This window comes from Atractosteus spatula, chromosome 4, assembly GCF_055471065.1.
Source record: "Atractosteus spatula isolate fAtrSpa1 chromosome 4, fAtrSpa1.hap1, whole genome shotgun sequence".
In the NCBI taxonomy this organism is placed as follows: domain Eukaryota; kingdom Metazoa; phylum Chordata; class Actinopteri; order Semionotiformes; family Lepisosteidae; genus Atractosteus; species Atractosteus spatula.
In genome coordinates, this window is record NC_142709.1 from 47,753,805 (window position 1) to 47,775,334 (window position 21,530).

The window sequence follows — 21,530 nt, forward strand, 5'->3', positions numbered from 1 at the left end:
AATATTGATGGGATTTATAAAGGCACAGTAAATGATTGTTGCAAACCAATATGTATTTCATTTTAAAACACTTAACCTGATAAAAGTGCCCTTTGGCCAAGCTGTAACACTCATTCACAAAAACGTTGCATTTGAAGAATGAGACTCAGATAGACAAAACCCGTTACCAAACTGAAAAATTTAATTAAAAACCACATTTGCTTACCATCTTTTGTTTAATTGTAGCCGCAGGCTGCCCATCTCAGTTTCTCACACTAAGCTCTTTAATTGGTTTCTTTTTGACCTGTGATGAACTGCAGTATTTTTGGTTTGTGCTTTATAAATGCACATCTCTGTGCATGGACACCTTCATTCAGACAGATTCTGTATACCCCACTGACACCAAAGGTTCCTTAATCAAGTCATGTGCAGCAATGTAAAAATATATAATTACTGTTTTTCATACTATTTTTTCACAGATTCTGTGTAAGGACAGTTTAAAGCAATAGACAACCTACTGGAAATCACTACAGTAAGGCTCTAACAGCCTTACTTCAAGCCAACTCATAACTAAGGCACGAAAAATAGATTTGGTTCCAATTAACAGCTCTGTAATTCAATACTTGGAAAAAAAAAGAAAAAACACAAAACAGGTCTGAAAAACAAGTCTGCTAAAAAAAAACAACCTAGCAAACCATTCAATGAATTGATGTTACACTAAATTAATCTGAAAGCGTTTGTCAAAGTCAGCTTGTAAACCCTGCCTTGTAAATTACAGAAAACAAATTTAACACTAAACACTTGGGAACACTGCACTGCGCTTATTAAAAAAAAACATAGTACAAAAAGTGGATTTCTGCAAAATACAATTGCGCCACGTCCCTCCCAGTGCTACACAGACACGAGCTCTTGAAACAGAACTTTACAGAGTTAGGACCGAAAATTCATCTGTCTCCAAAATAACGATGACCACCACCAAGAAGAAACAACACCTCGTCTCTCGACAGGATTTTCTAATTCTTTACAAAAATATATGTGTAATTAAATAGCAAAATATACCTGTTTGAAATTGGGCAAGGGTGGGGTTCTCTCCAAACAGCATTCCTCTGAAACAAGCTCTTTCCTCTCCAGGCTCAAAGCTCCGGATAAGCCTGAGACCCAAGGCCTCTTCCATCTCTCCCAATTTTTCAGTGTTTAAACAATGCAAGCCCCCAAGTGCGCAGATGGAAAAATTAATATCAGACATTCTGGTTTGTTTTAGAGATCCCCCAATACATTCTTGTGCTTGCCTCAAGGAGGGAGTCTTTCCCTTCCCTCCTGCACGAGATTCGAGAAAATCTGAAGCTGTTCCAGGATGTGATTCTCCATGCGGCTTGACTACACACCTCTTCCAGGCCAGCGAGATGGCTCCAAAGGCGTTTCTGCGTGAGGCCGAGCCCCGTCTTCAGAACCAGACTGCTGCTTTCCCTTTCTCCTGGTCTGGAGCTGCCGGGAGAACACACAGCAGAGTCAGAGGCAAACTCTCTTTGCTGGAGTAAAATTAGTGAAGAAGAATTAAAGAGTCCAATTGGGGACATGAATGAAAAATAAATAAAGAAGGGGGGGAAATCAATCATTAAATGTATTTGGAAGGGTTTTTTTTCTATACTTTAAATGACAATTTCTTCATTTTGTTACTATGCAGAAGGGAAGAAGAGCAGTAATAGAGATTTTATTTGGAATATTTTCAGTTAACACCTTTAAAAATGGTATTTATTTTATTTTAAGTGATTTTTTTTTCCACAGAGCAAATATACCCCCCCCCCCAAAAAAAAAAAAGAATCAAAAATGGTTTATAAATGTGCCTTTCAGAGGTTCAAACAGACCAGACATCAGGGAGCCTTAGAACTAGTTACAGAACAAGCTTACATTCATGTGTTACAGAACAGTTGCATACTTTCAGAAGCTGGTCAGTAAAATAACACATTTTCTGATTGGTTATATGTGTGTATATTTGCTGTTGCATTGAAAATGAATGTTTCACTTATCAATCAGAAATCTTTTTATGAATATTGTTGTATATTTGTAGAGTTTCAGCCTGTGCGTACTGGCCCATTCCCGGTCAGCGCTGGGCAGCTGCCCTCACCTGTGTCAAAGCCCACGTCCACCGCCGTATGAAACACAGCTGGCCAGGTCTGGGTGTGCGTGGGGGCAGGGTCCGGCTCACTCTTTGTGACATCACAGTGTGGGGCGGGGTTGCAGGCGGGGTGCACGTTGGGCAGCAGCAGGGGGCCGTAGCGGGGATCCAGGGCGGAGCCGTGGGCGGGGTGCAGCATGGGATGGGCATGGGGGTGGGCCGGGTGGGCACGCCGGTGGTGCACGTGGGAGTAGACTTCGTGGACGTGGGGGTAGCCAGGGCTGGTGGGGGCCCCCAGTGGGTAGTGCCAGGAGTCGGGCACGGCAGGTGAATGGGGCAGTCCGTGACCCCCCCAGGCACTGCTCTCGGGAGAGTGGAACGCAGTGGCCGGGGAAAACTCGGCCTGGATGCCTGGGAGGCCAGGAGCGCTCTGGGAGTGGTAGGAGCTGTTCCAGAACGAGGCTGGGAAACCCATGCACTGCCCACCAGACAGCGACCCTCCCTCTGTAACACAAGAGAGCACAGGCAATTAACACAAGGGGCTGAGGAGGAAGACTGAACACTGGCACTCTGGGACGAAGTGTTGGTCAATCAGACAGTTAAATATTACAGCAGGTGACAATGTTCACGATCGTCAAATTCAAATTCAGGTTAAGGAAAATGCAGGACACTAAATCTATAAACCATTAAGCACAGGAACCAATCTACAACTTTCTTAAATGTATTTTCTCTCTTATCGCCGACTTAAGAAAAGGTGCATAATGGTCTTTCCTTTACTGAAAACTTAAATTGGCTCTTTTTTTAAAAAAAAAAACATTATTTCAAAAAAGCTCAGGTTTATTGTACGTCAAAAGGAGCACAATTATTTTTCCATGTAACTTGGTTATTATCCTTATTAAGAAGAAAACACACTGGAAATATTGTTTCACTGGCCTCGATATAGTTTTTCCAGGAAATGATCTTGAGTTGTAATGACAGGAGCTTCATGGCATTTCATTTTGTATCCACCTCACAAAACATTCATCTGGAATCATGCTAACTAGATTTTTTGTAATTTTTATATATATATAATGGTATACTGTATTGCGATTTATTGTACACTATATGTCATTACTACAAGAGTATCAACAAAGAAAAAGGTAAAACACTACTATGGCTAAAATTGTTTTGCTACATTCTTTCAAAGTTTAATCAACCTACAAGTAAAAAATAAAAAGCTAATTTAAACAATGATCCAAAAATGACATTCCACAAACTGGAGTCACAAAAAACAAACTCTACCGTACATCTTGAGAGTAACGGTCGGTTTCTCACGATCTCTATTCTCTCTTGAGTAACACTGCCGTCAAATCGAAAGTCCCTCCAAAACACTCTGGACACGTTGGACTGCTTTGCACCAGCATTCTGTCCAGTGAACTGCAAAGAGCTCATTGGAACCCACAGTCTTCCTCGTATAATACGACAATCTACGAAAGGTTTAAGCACATTCTGACTCCTGTTCCTTCAGCTGCCCTGGTAATCTTTTATTACCCCCAGCCTCTGCTCAGACAGCAGGCTAGTAAAATATTGCTTTCAACGATTTGACCTCAGCCTCGTTTTTCACTGTTAGCAGCAGAGAAGACTGGAGTGATGAACGGTGTTAGAATTTAACTTGAGAGACTATGGATTCACTGGGAAAAGACTAGCAAGTAGAACAGGATGATTAGAGGATATTTGGTGCCTCTGGATATTCCATATGTTGAAAGACTAATATTCAGACAAGTTCTGCACAAGAAGTGTCATAGTCTTCAGTAAGAGAAAGACCATTAAGCACCATTTCTGCGGTCGGCGCCGAAAAGAGAAAATACATTTTAATCTTAAATGTCAGGTACCAGTTTATGAAGCAGAACCTCTTGCACTCCAAAGTTTTCCAAAGCAGTGGGCTTTTCCGATTCCCTCGGAAGTCTCAAACTGCGAGCCTCTCACCTTTCCAGATGGAGCTGGCGGGGGTGCGGGCGGCCCTGGAGGCAGGGGTCCGGTCGGGGCTGAACCCGCTGGGCTGGCTGAGTGCGCGGGAGAAGTGCTGATCCACCACGTCCCCGATGTCCCCCCGGAAGTAAGTGAGGAGGACGCATCTGGAACTGAGGTACTCCGTCTCGGTAGGCTGTGGCTCCTTCGCCTGTGCCCCCTCCCCCTCCTCCTCCTCCTCCTCCCCCCGCTCTTCCTCCTCCTCCTCTTCCTCCCCCTGCGCCGGCTGCTTGGCCCGCGGCACGCGCACGTCCGGAGCGTCCTGCATCTTGCCAAAGGCGCCCAGCTTCTTCTGGAGAGAGAGGGATAGAGGGGGGCGTTGGAGGAGAGCGATACACGTGGCTACCCGGAGTGGGGCCGTTGCTGATGAAGACTTCCACACCGACTCTAACGAGGCAGGGTTCCCTTAATCAGAGCCCACAGGCTTGAGGGGGGTTGTAGCTGACCTCTACAACTACCCAGTCATAACCTTTGCTCCTATTGTATTCAGTACCACCATCTACTGTGTCCTCTCCTTGTGTATTCTCATTGTGTATTTATTTTGTTCTCGTCATTCTGTAAAGTGCTTTGAAAACCCACCTTTAAAGGCACTATATAAAATAACGTTTATTATCATTAACAATCACATTATGGAATAGCGCACGACCTGAGCTATGCTGTCTCTTTACACATTGGATTACAGATGCCTCTTATTTTGCACACTACTGACTAAGAGCAGTGCCCCTATGTATGCAGTCTATATCCAGTGTATTTTTCACTCAGTTTTTGACAATGGAAGTACTGCCCAGAATTCAGCATCTTCATACAGACCAGCAATATGCACAGTGCAACGTGAATACTGTATATGTGTGCGAACACAAATGTGCTCAAACATGCAAGTGAAAGATAATTATTCTTAATGACCAATTCTTCAGTGCTATCCAGATCTTGATATCCCTGTCAGTGTGGTACTGTGTATGGATTTTGGCTACTGCCTATAAGGTAATATAGACAGTCTTATGTCTAATATAGGTCTATAATGGTTTTCAGATATGTAATCTGTGAGAAATAAAGGGGAAAAAATGATAAAAAACTAAACTTTTTACATTAAAATAATTTGATTTCTTTGTTGCATATTGAGCTCTGTCGTATAGAAAGGATTAAAGCTTGTGAGTTTTTTTATTAGGATGATTCTGCACCAGAACTATTTTAGAACCATGCCAGAATTCTGTATGGTCCTGTAGATACTGAATACCAACTGTAAGATTAAGTTACTAATAAGCAGAAGTCTGAGTAACAGTGGAATCTTATGGCCAAATAGACAAAAGAACCTGGAATTATACAATCATGAATCTAGGTTATTTTCTTGACTTCTGATTTTCAGAAAACTGATTCTCCCTCTAAATGTAACCCTGGAATATATAGAACACATACTAATAATATTCAAATAATTATCTATTTTTAGAAAAAAAAATGCATTTTAAAGGAAATCAGTACGTATGGATTATGAATTACATTTTTTCATTCCCCCTACTGACCATACTAAATGAATAACGAAAAGACTTTTTCTCTCATTTTTCAATCCTGTATATGCTACTGTATATGCTATGTACAGTAATATGTATATTACGCCTTAGTTTAAATGTGCATCATACTGAATTGTAGCAAACTATTTGTACAGTTTCCCTAAAAGCTTTACATGGCAGAAGCTAAAGAAAGTCCAGAAATTGACTTTATGGCGAACACATAAGCCGGAATGTCTTAGAAACTTTCGGCTGCTTGGAACAGCTCGCGATGTCAGCACTGGGAGCGATCTGTCAGCACCGCGGCCACACGAAATTCACGCCACGGCAAGCTCAGGCTCGCTGAGGAATTTCATTAACACTCGCCTTGAAGTTATTTAATTGAGACGCCCAGTTCTGCGCACAGATGTTTGCAGGGCACCAGCCACATAGAGGAACGTCAGACCCCTCGCAACAAGACTCCTGTCACATACCCCTTTAGAAAATGAAATAACGAGCCCATATTTAATTCCGCACCTGCTGCGGAGAAAAGAACAGTACAAAAATAATAGTAAAAACAGTCATAAAATACAACATAAGGTTGTTTACAAGGTTAGCGCTAGAGAAGAGTTTTTGGAGAAGAGTCGCAAAGGGCGCAGCGATAAGACGGGACCCACCTGCTGCTGCTGATGGTGGTGGTGATGATGATGATGATGATAATATGCCGCCTTGTACGCCGCAGCCGCCGCTACCGCTGATGTCGATGAATACTGGTGAGCTCCATACGTCTGGTGATGATACATAACATCCAGACAACTCATCGCAGATCGGCCAGATAAGCTGGAGATGTAAAAATAAATAATAAAATACGGTAGCCTGCGCTCCTCAGACTCGGATAAACCCCTGTGTCAACATCCTCTCAATATAAACCTGCGGCAGGACAAAGACGCTTCGCCCGCAGTGAAAAGAGCGCTATTTGCATAAACACAAAAAGATCCCCATTGAAGTTATTTACCAGCAGCTCCGCTAATAGGATCAAGGAGTGGAAAACGAGCGCAGGCGAGTGCTCTGAACTCCTCTCGGGGAAGTTTTTTTGGGGGGGACTTGTGATTGGAGGGAAGTTTGCCACAGGCGTAAGCGGCGATTGGAGGAATTCGGTTGAGCGGTCCAAATGCCCTCCCTGCTCCTGCCATAAAACCACTCGGGGAAGCCGGGTTGGAAGAGCATTTTGTGCCACTACTGAACAGGGCGCTACAGGAGCGCATCGCGAAGTCGGTTTTGCCCCTTTAGTGATCTGAAAATCCCCCCTCCCCCCCCCCACCAGCATCCGGCTGGACAGAGAGCAGCCACGTTCCCGGGTGGACGAGCCGCGCGAGCCGGTGTGCGGATGCTAAGCATTCCTAATGTAAAGCGCAATGATTTGGCTTGGGACGGGGAATTTGGCTGGAGCTGGCGGTTCAGAGAACGGGGACTGTGATTCCTATAGGCTGCCGTCATTTAGCGGCGGGAGCTACATGCCAGCGTCTTCAAAATATTTTACAGGGAACTTTCTCGGCCTTTGCCAAGAGTGCATTTTTTAAGGCTGAGAAATGTTTCCCAAAATAAAAGCTAGAATATTTTCACATCCTGTTTTTGACTTTCCAAGTAGTTCGTTGTTTATTTTAGAAGTCAGATCAAACTTGTTACTGTATATGTAAACTATGTGATTATGCCACTGATCCAGCTCTTGTTAATGTAGGCATGGCATATTCTTTGCTGTACGATATGTCTATTACTGTACGTCTGTAAGGAAAGCTTTTTGCTAAAAAAAGGTCTCATTTCCAGCTTCATCCACAGCTAAAATGCACGCACAGAGAAAATACTGTAAATTATTTCGATCATGAAGAAGGCCTTATTGTCACTTGCGCAATTTGAACAAGGACGAGAACGCTAAAGCACATTTCTAAAATGCGTTCCGCACTTGGCACCTCGCTCTCTGACAAAGCAACTTCAAACCTTCCAAAAGTCAGAGCGCAGCAAAAGAGCATTTGAGCGGCAAGATTATCCCCGGGAATAGTCTTTCAGGCCCTTGCTGCCGTCACTCTGCCCACAGCTCGCTCTCTGCCTGTTCACCTGCTCCAAACTAATTACCTGTATCTCCAGTCTCGCGTAACCTTCAGCCCATTCAGATACGTGAGTCAGGCTTCCTTGTAATGGAGAGCTTTCAAAGCAAGTGTCCCATACAGGGGATCAATGTGTGGGATATGCCTTTGGTACTTGTACATCTCTCTTCATAAGACACTCTCTGACATCAGACAGTGCTCCTCTGTGCTCCTAGGACTTTAGCCTTTCCTGTTGTTGAGTCATAACTTAAGTGTTCTCAAAGGCCACGAGTGTCCCGTCACCACTCAGTGGTCAGATCACATAATCGAAAACGACCTTGCATTCTCCATTGCAATGGAAGAGCGCTGCGGTGGGTGGGGACTCACTTAATCCGCAACTGTAGTGCAACCTGTAGCGCCACCTACTCCCATTGTACAGCTCATTCGAAGGGCTGCATTTAGGAAACTGCAGACTCGTTTCCATATCCCACAATCCTAATCACAAATACGACAGGTATCTCGAGGACTACAGTATCACCCGCGAATACGACCCCACGTCATGCTTTTCCTATTTCAAAAAGCATCCTATGGGTTCATCATTTCGATGCGACAAAATCAATTTTTTTCTGAGAACACACATCACGCAGCACGATCAAATGCCGTTGGACTGTAATTAAAAATCCTTTTGTCAAACAATATGCGTGTCAGAAGAAGGATATTAGTTTTAAAACCCGATAACACGTTTTGTGCTTCTTTCCTATTCAACCTTAACTACTGTATTATCCCATGTGATTTCGAAAGAGGACATAACCATTTTTGACAAAAACTACGTTTTAGTACTGACCTTGAGTGTGTCACGTTTTGCAGTTTAAGAGTTAATATTTATTATTAGGTGTAGTTAATGATGATGATACACTGGTTGTATCTTAAATACCACACCCAAAGAAGAAAATAGACTCACAAGGAAATGTACAGCACTTCCTTTACATTTGTTTGTCTTCAATTTTATAAAAGTATTACCCATGATTTGTGGCTGCTTAAGATTTATTGCTTTTTCCTAATATCATCATTAAACTCACCCCCACATTGTTGTGTGTTGTGGGTTGCTCTCTGTTTGACTAATCATTCTTAAACCAGTATTTTAGGCTGCCTTTGTGCAACTCTGATGTGGTATGTACTGTACCTTCTTTTTACTCAGCTCTAGATGTGATTGACTAAACACAGTTAAAGTGAAGCTATATCAAAAGCCTCTCTTGTGGGGTTGCAGCTCTAGTGAAGTTCGTCACCTCACTTCCTATCCAAGTGATTTTGGATGTTTGGTCCATTCAGAAGAGCTGTTAGTCAGCACTGGCCCTTCAGATGACAAAAAGACCAGTTCCACCAGGAAGCCCTTCATAGGTTTGTAGCACATGAAGCTCTGCTGGACGTTGATTGAGATTTGATTTTTTTTTTCCTCCTGTGTGAAATGTGTGTCATGTTCTGCCTTGGTTATCCTGAAGTGCCCATCTCATGGTGTGCTGGTGATAGCATGAATCCTCAAAGAAACTTCTAGGCACTCTGCTGCCACCTAGTGTCAGCAAGACAAAGCCGAACCATCCCGCCACAGAAGTAAATACCTACTGTACGTAGCATTTTTTCTTGGGTGTGCTGGTTTAGTCATTTCAGGTGAAGACCAGTTTTAAATTAGGTTGGCCCGAAGCATTAGTTCCCTGGTTTATTTAGGCTCTGGACTGAACTGGGACTCAACATTAGGAGTTAAAATAGCAAGGGGATGTGTAAAGTCACTGTCTCATGCTGTAACTCAGTCTTGCCCGCAAGGCAGGGTACACCCTGGATGGGACGCCAGTCTATCGCAGGGTACATACAGACACAGACACACGCACACTCACACCCGAGTCAATTTTCCAGATACCAATGAATCTACCAGCATATTTTTGGAAACTGGAGCACATGGAGGAAGCCCACTCTAACATGGGGAGAACATGCAAACTCCATACAGATAGAACTCCAGGTCCAACACTGTGAGGCAGCAATGCTACCATGCTCTTCCATGCGTTCAGAAATACAAAATATAGAACTTCAGGCTTCCAAACCATTCTTCCATGTGAAGGTCATTCTTCAAGGGGCTCCAGAATTTTCATCCAGCTAGGATATTTTTTCTTTAGAAGAGGGAACACCTGTGATGCTATGATTCTGATTCTGTTATCCAGTAGCCTGTTATGCAGCACCTGTTATGGTAATCTTGTGGGAATCTAGACCCAATCTTTGGCTTTTGACCTACTGCATCTTTTCCAATAAGAGTGGTTATTTCAGGAACACCCACTAGACATCCATGTGGACAGTGTTCAGTGCACAAAAGGTGTGAGGGATGATGATGTCATACTCTTCCAATGACTCATCACTGTAGTTCTGTTGTTTTTTGTATCTTATATCCTTTTGTTTTGAAAGATTGCAGTTTTGTAAAATATGCTATTGACTGTTGTTTCCAATGACCCAGTGTTTTTTTGCCAAAGATTAAAAAGAGCTCTGATGAATACATCCATCCATCTATCTTAACCAAATTATGGATCTACCCTTAGCCATACATCTGCACAGAGTGCAAGACTGTTTTTTCCTGGGTTTACTTACCTTTGAAGTTTTGAAAATTGGCTTTAGTACAATTGCAATAAGAATAACACAGTTAATGGCCACTGATAAGGAAGGAAAACATTTCCATTAGCCCATGGCCAAGGTGCACTGCAGAAACATTCCGTAGAGATCACATGGTCCTTGCCACTCCATCACGAGAAATGAGAGCACACGCTTACTTTCCGATTTCTGAACAAATTCTCTCTAACCCCAGTCCATCTACAAAAGATATTCCCAGGTTGTGTTTCAAATGCCACTCTCAGATAATACAGTACCTTTATTCATCTATTTTGGCAATGTGATCAAATGAAACAATTCCAGAATAATGGACATTCTGTTGTCCAAAAAATCTTGGTTATACATGTACTATTTCTGCAGACTTGTATGTTCTGCACAGTGACTTTCCTTTTGCTAAGAAATGTATTTTGCTGCTGTGGTCTGTCTCCAAGGTACTGACCACTGAAATGTGGCTCTTTCGGGCATCTGTATTTCCACCTCTGGAAAAACTGACATTTGATCTCCATTCACGATCTGAGCATTTACGAAAGATACATGGTCACCCCTTTGGACTTAAATTCATTTTTTCCTTCTTTCTAGTATTATTTAGGTACTGGAGGGCTGTGCAGTTCTGTCCTTATATGTCATACACATTATTATGCGGTTTATTTCCTTTTGTATCATTGGACAATGATGTCATTTCACTTTGAATGATGGGTATGCTATAAACCAGCTATGTACTGTTATTGTTACTGTTAAAAGCAAATTAAAAGAACGTTAAAAACTATGAACGCACTAGCTATACACATCAGACCACAAATATATATGTTGCATTCCTGTTACCTGTTAATGAAAGCCCATTTTCTCCATTCTTGAAGATTGTTGGTATGAGAAATGACTCTGGGCAGCTTTCTGATTTTACCACTCTGTTGAACACAAATCAAGCCTTTTTTTCTAAAAAAAAGGAACATATTCAGACAATTAAACGGCGCAGACATGCATCTTAATTGCCATCACAGTGTCTTCACAGGAGCGTCGTGTGTTCTTTCTGGAGGCTTCACTTTTAAGTGGGTTTGGCTGAGTGTTTGAGATAAGGTTCATGTGCTAGATTCTGAGCAATGGCCTTATGCAAGCTATGGGTTAATTGTAAGAAAGCAAGTGTAACACTGGCATAATGGCAGCACTGTGGAGATAGAAAGCGAGTAATTGCTTAGTTTACATATTTCAATAACTGCAGCCCCATTATCCTTTGATGCCTTTTTTAAGCAGTACTTCAACAGCCACTGCAATCTCTGTTCAATATCTAGTTAGCTGAAAAGATATTAGTGTTTTATACTTCTGTGCATTTTATAATTTAAGCAAACCCTTAGTTTGCATTTCATTATGGAGCACTTTACATTTAACCATGAAACGGCAGGCTGGCTGCTTTGTCTCCTGCTCAGAGAAATTCCTTTAAGATTACTAAGCCCTGCTATTACCATAGGTTCTGTTTTAGTGCACGTCTTCTGGGCTACAATAAAATAATTAATCTCATTATGACCGGACTATAACTGTCACTATGCATGTCAAAAAAGTTCTATCAAGTGGAAAAATGTGTATTTCTAAGAATCAAGGCCCTTTCTGGCTCTCAGAAATGCTGGGAGAAATTGTGGCACTATTAACAGAAGCTGCAGTTGTACTAGTAATGTTAGTAGCAGAAGAGGTGGCCATAATTTGGGCAAGAACTATGGTACCAGTGTTAGTACTAGAGGCAGCAGCTGCAGTAGAAGTGATTGTAATAGTAATATCGAGTTTAACATTCCTGGATACAGATTAGCTGACACCGAGTTCAGAGGTCAGACGATCAGATCTCTTCCAACCTCTCTTTCCTGTATCTCATCTGGTAAGAGGCCAGTCTACGTCACCCTCCCTGTTCTCAGGATGGGTAAAGCGATTCGTTTTTCATCCAGCCACAACACTGACGATTTCTTATTCCACTCTTTTGCTCATAGAAAGGAAAAGTTGGCACCCGGGGACTTAATCCATGCTTCAACAGTTGGTGCATGAAATATTTATATACTTTTTGTTGCAATCAGTGTACTTGAAAGTTGCAATCCAATTGTCACTGTGTAGCCTGAAATAGTCACATCTCGGAAGTTAAGAAAGGCTGGACCTGGTCAGTACTGAGACAGCAGGTTTATGTTGCTACCATTAGTAAGATCAGTAGGTGGCACTCTTCATTTTAGATCATCCATCTATTTTCTAACTGCTTGATCAAATACAGATAGATAGATACTTTATTGATCCCGTGAGGGTCATGGGGGAGTTGGAGCCTATCCCAACAAACAACAGGCACAAGGCAGGGTACATCCTGGACTTCAGTCCATTGTAGGGAGCACATAGAAACAGACAGACACGGACATGCACACTCTCCCAGAAACCAATTAACCTGGCAGGATGTCTTTGGGCTGTGGGAGGAAGATCAGGCAAACCACTCCACCCCCAGGAATTGAACCCAGGGCCACCCAGCGTGCGACCTCATTCTGGACCAGACGTTCTAAATCAATGTCCTTTACACGAGACATTACATTGGTGTTCTGACCGTTTGACTGCTGACCATTACAGATCCCATGCCTGTTTTGGAAGTGTAGGGGTGTTAAACCTGGTGCTCAGGTTAAACGGCTCTCTGGCTCTTTGTACAATGTGGCTCCACTAAAGCAACTTCTTCACCTGATCTACCGTGTAGTGTATCAGTGGGGTTTGCGCTCGGAGGATGAAGTGAGCTCCATCAGACGAGTTTGGAATGAAGAGCTCCTTAGAAATTTCAGTTGATTTAACAACAAATTATTGTTATACACGGTTAATCCTTATAGCTTTTCTGCATACAAGTGATTATGTTCTAAATCTGCCCATTAAATGGCCATGGTCATTTACTCTCCAAGGAACATAATTAAAGAATTTCAAAGAGAACTAATTATATAAAGAAGCCAGTATAAAATGAAGCAGGTGCTTAAATTAGCCCCTCTTTCAATAGCGGGGATTGTCCAAGCAGAGTACTCTAAAACTGGATTTTAGAGCCTACAGCACTGGGAACATTCATGGCCTCCCATTTCAAAGAGTGTGTGGAGAGCAGGGCTGGTTACATAAGATAAGTGGGTGAAACAGATAAAACGCTCTCCTGAAGTCCCCCTCTTCTCATTGAACTCCTGCACGTGTGTTCTGAAGGGCTCTCTCAGGCCCCACGCACCTGAGCACCTGAGCAGAGACTGCACCCTCTACAGTTTGACCCAATTGGTGTTACACTAGCTGAAAAGCAGTATGGTTTAAGGATCCCCTACAGTGGATGGGAAAGGATTTATAGACCCTTTAACAAGCATTGGTTTACACTTGTAAATTAAATACTAAATGATCTGAAGTTGCCCTTTGTAAAATTCCCCTTGAGATTTTGAGAATCTATTTGTCTTGAGTAGTCCATCTCTGTATTAGAATTAACATGTTTCAGTTCTAGGGCGTGAGCATACAGTTGCAGTGGGTTATGGGTTGAAGGCTGATTAGATCTTGTCCAATCACAGCGCAGTACTATAGGAGACAGAAGTGTCTTCTGATTTCTTGTTTTGTCCTTTTGCACATACTTGTATAAGATCAGCTCACGTGAAGATCTGTCTCTGTATCTCTCAGTCCATCTGTCCATTAAACCATAATATCTTTTAATAGTCTGTAGGAATTGATTTATTTTCTACAACCACTTGACATCAATATTGTCTCCACTAATTTCTTGCATAACAAAGCAATAATAACAAAGCCACCCTAAATCTTGTGCCTCTGTTTACCTTAAATGATTTTGCTTTTTAACTGCTGCCAGCTGTGCCTTAATCCTTATTTTCAGCTCCTGCTGTATATGAGTATCATTGTCCTGCTGTATTCCTGAAAAATAAAAGTCTAGTTCAGACATGAAGAGCTTCTCAGCAGATCTTCAATTATCAGCCTGCCTCTGCTTCTATCTTCTTAATTAATAGACAGCCAGCAATAAATTGGAGACATTGCTGGCTCAGTTCTCTGTACTGTATATCAGAATTGTGGGAAAATGCAGCCATAATTCATTAAACATAAAGTAATGAGGATCAGCAGATAACTCATTAAATTTTGCTTGGCTTTTATTTGGTTTAAAGAAAATTGAAGCGGTCTACAAACAGGAAATTAAAATAAAGGCCATAACTCATAGGACACAGAGGGACAAAAGAGAAAGGTAATGTATTGTGTGGACAGAACAGTGCCAGACACTGGCAGGGATGACAGAAGAGTCACCATACAGAATAGGTACACCACTGCATCTTTTCCGTATGGAGATGAAGTTGAAGACAAAGTAATATTAAGCAAGAAGACGACACTTGTGAGTCATGGCTGAGTTTTGACTGCCGTCAGTAATGTAAAACACCTGGCAGTGGCCACAGTTTCAGGCTTTAGATAGATAGATAAGATAGATAAGACTTTATTGATCCTGAAGGGAAATTGATGAATTTTTAGACTTGCAGGTTGGCACTGTGGCTCAGTGGTGACTTCCCAAAGTCCAAAGACGTACTGATTATTTGGCTTCTGGGAAAATTGGCCCTGCTGTGAGTGTATGTCAGCCCTGCGATGGACTGTTGTACTGTTCAGGGTGTATCTTGCCTTGTGCCCGTTGCTTGCAGGGATAGATTCGAAAATGGATACGTTTGAAGCGCTTAAGATCTCAGACAGCTTTCTATTAAAAAGCTGACACATCTCATTCACTTTCAGATCATATTTTTATTAATACGTTATTTGCCTATTGACGCCTCCAAACGAAGAGAAGCAGGAAGAAAGCACGCTAGCTGCTGACAAAAAGCTTAATGTTATCTTTTATTTTCTAAAGTAAAAAAAAAAGGCTCAGATTAAGGTTTGTGAATCTTTTTAGCTCCTACTGTAAAATGTTTCGGGGCTTGAATCACACATTCTGGTAAAATCCTGAAAGACATTGAACAATTGTCAGGACATATCTAGTGTCACACTGTAAAAAAAAAAGATGGAAAATGTTAACACAAGGTACTACACTGAAAGGACCTTAAGAAAGAATTATCTCTGCTGACTGGACCAGTCAATTTCCAAGTACGCAAACAGTGTTTTCTGAGCCCACTTGCTTCTCCAACATTTTTGCTATAAACTGTGGTTCGTGGTTGGAGAGAAATATTTTTTTCTTCTATTTACTTTTCAATATTTCCCATATACTGTACTTTCTGGAACTCTAACATAAAACACTCTTTGCAAAGACACTTGTATTTGTAATATTACATGCAAACATGTGCAGAACAATCTGTACAAACAGAGAGGACAAGTGTTCCAACATACAGGGAAAGTCATATTTCTTCTTTCTTTATGATGGAAAAAAAATATTTGCGCTTTTTTTTACTACCCATCTCCTGGGAAAGCCTTGGCTAGGAGCCCAACAGTATATTAGAGCTGAACAGCCTATCAGCTTTAGCCAAGGGACTTGACAAGCACTTCATATTCTGCAAAACAGCATCCATTGTTGCAGTGTAGTGCTGCATGGGTACACATAATTGCTTTTACTAAACCAAAAGGCACTCAGAACATAACATAAAAAGAGAGTGGTACAGGTACTTGAGTTTGTTCTGGAACCACAACCATCACAATCGTGAAGGATAAGTAAGGTCAAAGTCTCACATTTGCTGGTGTCATGAAAGGGAATAGTACCATGTACCCCCTTATCCAGCCCCCCCCCCCAAATTCTAAACCACAAAGCACTGTAGTTGGGCCTTACTGTCTTACTATACCTCCATTATCAGAAATCTTAATCTGTTTTATTAGGATCGAAACTAACCTGGACCTATACTAGAAAATCAGATTACCTGATCGTAGTGCCCAGATAACACAGAAAGCTGGGGATTCACCCTGGATTGGAAGAAAAGCATAATGCTCAAGCATAACCCCTGGGGAAAAAAACATGCAGACTCCACACAGAAGTCTGGAATCTGGCACCCAGGGCCAAAAGCTGTGTGGCAGCACAGCTAATCGATCTCTGTTTTTAGCTGTTTTTTCATTATGTTATTTTAACATTTTTTACGTTAATTTAAAATATTTTTTTCCATATTGAGAAACCCAACCTTGAAAGTAGAATTTTAGAACTATTCTGAAAAGCTTTCAGCAACTTTAAATGCCTGGCTAGAACAGGTAGTGTAGCAGTAGCATTGGTAAATTCGGTGTAAAAATGAGGAACCATCCACACTTCCATCTTCTATCTGCTTAATCCAATTCAGGGCCATGGGAGATAGGCCAGAGCCTATCCAGCCTAGTGATGGTACACCCTTGATGGGCCAGACTAACCAGGGCCAATTTTCCCAGAAGTCAGTTCACCTACAAGTAGGTTTTTGGACTGGGGGAGGAAAACCAACACAGGGAGAACATACAAACTCCACACAGATAGCACTCAAGGGCCAGTATTGAACCCAGGGCTCCAGCACTGCTAACCTCTGTGCCACCATACTGTCCTATGAAAAAAAAAAAACAAATCAGAAGCAAGATGAATGTAATTGTGCACTCATTACAAACAGTTTGAAATGGTATGAGAAAGTTCAGTACGTTTATATCTCAGTAAAACACAGGTCCACTGCAAAGCAAACAAGGACAGGAATGCCTTCCTTCTCCTTGAAAGAAGAATGTCAGATAACTTGACATAGCTTTTGAGTAAACAATGGGGAAAAAATGAATTTAAATTTCTAGTACTGTCTGCCAGTATACTCTAGCTGTGCTCCTTTGAGACCTCCACAAACACAGCCCTCCATCCACCAACTCTAGGTTGTGGTTACATTATATTTTCTTCCAGGACCCTGGTGCCTTCTTTACACATTTTCACCCAGTTTCACGTCAGCTTTTTACAGACAGAGGTATTATTGGAAGTGCATTTAAAACCAAGAACAAGAGGGACATCTTTGTCCAAAACGTTGTAGGACTCTGAAACAAGCTACCCAGCCATGTGGTTGGTGATCATACCCTGGCTTCTTTCAAGAAATGGCAGGGTGAGATCCTTTGGACCATTTGAGTACTAACTACCAAAAGGGCTGGATAGGAGAAAATGGTCTCGCCATGCTTGTAATTCTTATGTTCTTATCTCCCCTGCATTCATCTTTTTCTATATAAATGCACGAATGAACAATGGAACACAAACCACAGGACACAAGTGGAAACTATGTGGAAGTGCATTAAAAACCAAGAACAGGAGGCATTCCTCTACACAAAGGGTAGTTGGAGCATGGAACAAGCTACCCAGCCATGTTCTTGAAGCTCATACCCTGGTTTCTTTCAGCTTAGTTCTTCTCTCTTTGGCTATATTAACTGCTAACTACCAAATGGACTAGATGGAAGAAACTAACCTCCTTTCGTTTGTAGCCTTTCTTATGTTCTTATGCTAATAATTCAATGCATATCTGATGGCTTTTTTGCCGTGTACAGTATGTGGAGTAGCAGGACGGATAGTAACTGTGGAGAAGATGGAGAGTCCTTACATATTCATAATTTGAGGAACCAGTTTTATCAACAGCAAAGACAAGCTATGTCCCATTGTAAAATTTTTATTACCCCCCACCAATAAATATACTGCATTTACAAACTATTCAATTAATTTGGGTAATTTTCCCAACATCTGACCATGCCATTTTGCTGGTGTGAGCTCAGATTTATTTGGATGGTGATCTTTGGTGAAAACAAATTGCCAGACCATCTATTTACAACACACTTCCTCTACTAGTGTTAAAACATTGAGCCCATCCTTAATATGAATTGGCAAAATTGTTTATTTTTCAATTAGTTTGTCAGCTGTTTACTTCAAATAGAATAAAAAAAACCTGCATTTAAAATCCACAGAGAGCTCACTTCACAACAGGCTAAATATTTAATTTCTTAAGTGATCCCTGTTGTGCTTGTTGCTATATTAGAAGAGAATGTTATATTATTTCCATTGAACATGATTGTAGATTGTTATAGTACTGTAAAGTAAAATAATATAGTATTTGGTGTTAAGTAGTTTAACCTGCCACTTTCCACAGAAACAGGTTTGGAAAATCTAAAAGAAAAGTGATTTTTTTGTGGAAGTAAAAGCTTAAAACTAAAACAGTAGCATAAACCACATACCGCTCATTTAATCTAAACTTTTTTGAGACAAGTTTCAAGAGGCCACTGATCACACAGAATTTGGATGTACATATTATCCAGAATCCTATTGCATTATACAAAAAAGTTTCAAAATGAACAAAAATGTATCTTCTTTTGACAAATAGATGGAAGAAATACAAAATGTAAGAATGAAATTAACATCAGGATGAAAGTAAGAAAGAAAAAACGAAAGCAGGAATTTTAAGTTTTTTAGTTATTTATTTAAACCAGTAAACATTATAATTGAATAATGGTACGCTGTTAAACATAAAAGTCTGAAACTTTATGCAGATAAGATTACTTATTAATGCTGGGTGATATTGTGTAGCTGCTGTGCTTGTGCACTCTGAGAGGTTTTGATTAATCCAAAGAGGAGATCTGAGCAGGAAATATAGGTCACAGCTGGGAACCTGGGAAAACAGTTTAAACAGTAAAATTTTTTGAGACATGTGGAACTGATTTGTGTGATAGACATTTACATGATTTGGGTCAGCATGATCTTCAGTCTTTGCAAAAAAGTTGGTATTGACAGGAGACTAGGCTAGCTAGGGGAGAGCCTCATACAGCCTTGATGCAGTTTCTCTTTTCCTTCTGAAAGCAGCTGAAAAGAAATGAAAAAGCACATGCCTGGTAAGAGATTGCATGGCTGTTCATTTGTGATTTTCGATCACAGCAATTTTGTCGTTCTCAAATTCTCCTGTTGTTCTGTGTTTTTGCATTTCTTTCTGGGCATTATGGGAAGTTCAGCCATTGCTTTGACAGAGAATACCCAGCACGAGCTGTTTGGAACTGGTGAGGTGTGAATAGCGTGTCAGTTGACAAATGTCGGCTGCATTCAATCAGTCCTCTCTTTTCTCACAATCTCTTCCTAAGAATACCGGATGTAATACATGAGAGCAGCATGGGGTCATGCCAGGTAATGCTGATGCCTGGCATCACTTTAGTCAAGCCTGGGGTATTGCCTGTGTGGAGTCTACATGTATCCAGATTTCTCCTGCCTTTCATTAACTGGCTGGGTTATTTGTTTACACATGTGCCATGTGACAGATCCCAATAACTTGCCTTTCATAACTGAGGCAGCTGGTACCATTAACCCAGCACTCACTGTGTAGCAGACGCTCTATCCTTATTCTTGAAATTGACTTCAGTCTCCCCTTTTCTCCTTTTTTAATGTTCTCCTCAAAGTTTTTGAAAATAATCACTTCGCATCTATCAAACCATCCTTGCTCTGTGCTGGAGGCTGAAGGCATTTTCTTCTTTCTCATGTAAAATAAAGAGATTCAGAGTCCAGTTCCTGACAGTACAAGCAGCTGGCAAGACAAGACACTAACCTCTTCCTCCTCCAGATGGCACTGTGGTCTATCTGTTGCATGAGCTACTGTACTGCACCTGCCTTCTCCATGGAGAAGAGATCCATATATCTATTTTTTGTTGTTAGTGATGTTAGTAAAGATAAATGCAATACCAAAGCTGAATGGATTGACAATCTTTCCCCCTTCTGCATGAAACCTTCGATTTATTGCAGGTACTTCATTTTAATTTCCATGGCTTTTAAGTGTAATATATAAACAGTGTAACACATACAGTATTTGCAGCGGAGAAACTCAGCCTTTTACTTTTGCTGTAGAACAGAGCAAGATAAAATAATGGCTATATTTCCCCATATTTGATAAACTATGACAACATCTATTAACTGCTTTCATGTTATAGCATGAGATACATCTTCATCTCAGCACCAGCTCTAGTTTAATGTAGATTCCAGCAAAGGAATTCAACTACAAAAATATATGGAAAATTGCGATGTCTGGAGGGGAGGCAAAATGGCACAGTGGTTAGCATTTCTGCCTCACAGAGCTGGGGCCGTGGGTTCAATTCTGAACCTGGGGTGCTGTCTGTGTGGAGTTTGCATGTTCTCCTCATGTTCATATAGGTTTCCTACTAATGCTCCGGTTTTCTCCCACAGTCCTAAAACATGCTGGTAGGTTAATTGGTTTCTGGGAAAATTGGTCCTGGTGTGAGTGTGTGTGTTTCTGTTTGTGTGTTCCTGACTTGTTCCTGTTGTTTGCTGGAATAGGCTCCGGCTCCCTCTCGACCCTGAATTGGATTACGCTGTTAGAAAATGGTCCAGTTCTACACAAGATGCTGTCCAATACAAGTGTGAAATTGAATAAATTATTCGAATAAATAAATGCCCCTTCTTCTGTATGAAACAGGAAAAATATGAAAAAGTGTGGAATAAGGACAAAAAGCATTTAAATCACAGCAATTACAGACTCCAGATATAAAGAGAGCTATTGACGTTGAATAAGCATTTCTAGGTGGCATGTGTGAAACAAAGAAGAAAATACAGTTATCACAGTGATTCCCCATATTCTGCTGTCTTCTGTCCCCTGGGCCATGGTTTTGTGAGAATGCTCTCCAGGTGTGACCCAGTGGACCCTTATCAGAACACCTGGGTGGTTTAGCCTTGTCTGCGTCTGACTGGAGCAATTAAGAAACTCCCATGAGTCAAAACATCGCTGCAGTGCATGTGTGCTTGTGGATATGAGGAGCACCTCCCCTCCTCAGCTGCTCTCGGCTCCTCGGGACCTGATAGCATTAATGTGGCTGAACCAGGAGGCTTGGTGGTACTATATCAGCACACCCACTGTCAGCAGTCAGTCTGTCCCAGTGGGCAATCTCCTGCCATATGGTTTCATAACATATTCCTTGTCATGAATTTAATCCTTTCTTGAGCATTTCTTTTATTTGTGTTCAGTTAAACCATAAGCCTGCGAAACATTAAAGCAACTACAGTACAGAACAGACCACATACACTTGTTCCAGTGATGTACGCAATGTGCATTACTGCGCCTCAGTAAAAGAGAAAAGGAGAGAAACGTGCTTAGACGAAGAACCTGAAAACGTCATTTTCCGAGCTACTTTATCAGCACTGTCCCATCTCAGATCTCATCATCTGAGTCACTTTATCAACAGCACTGTCCTGTCACATCATCTGAGCTATCGATATCTGATCCCTAAGCAGAATCCCCTGAAAGAACCCCATTGGTTTATTGTGGACCAAGAAAATGCAATAAA

At 41.4% G+C, this 21,530-nt stretch overlaps 1 protein-coding gene across 1 annotated transcript; it reads right to left on the reverse strand.

Annotated features, from left to right (window-relative positions):
• Nucleotides 1–1,164: 1,164 nt before the first annotated feature.
• vgll3 (vestigial-like family member 3) lies at nt 1,165–6,404 on the reverse strand. The gene is made up of 4 exons (XM_088914772.1): nt 6,261–6,404; nt 4,061–4,394; nt 2,105–2,599; nt 1,165–1,464 (listed from the first exon to the last, which is right to left on the reverse strand). The coding sequence occupies exons 1-4, from the start codon at nt 6,402–6,404 to the stop codon at nt 1,424–1,426; spliced, it is 1,014 nt and encodes a 337-aa protein (XP_088770898.1). The 3' UTR covers nt 1,165–1,423.
• Nucleotides 6,405–21,530: the final 15,126 nt, after the last annotated feature.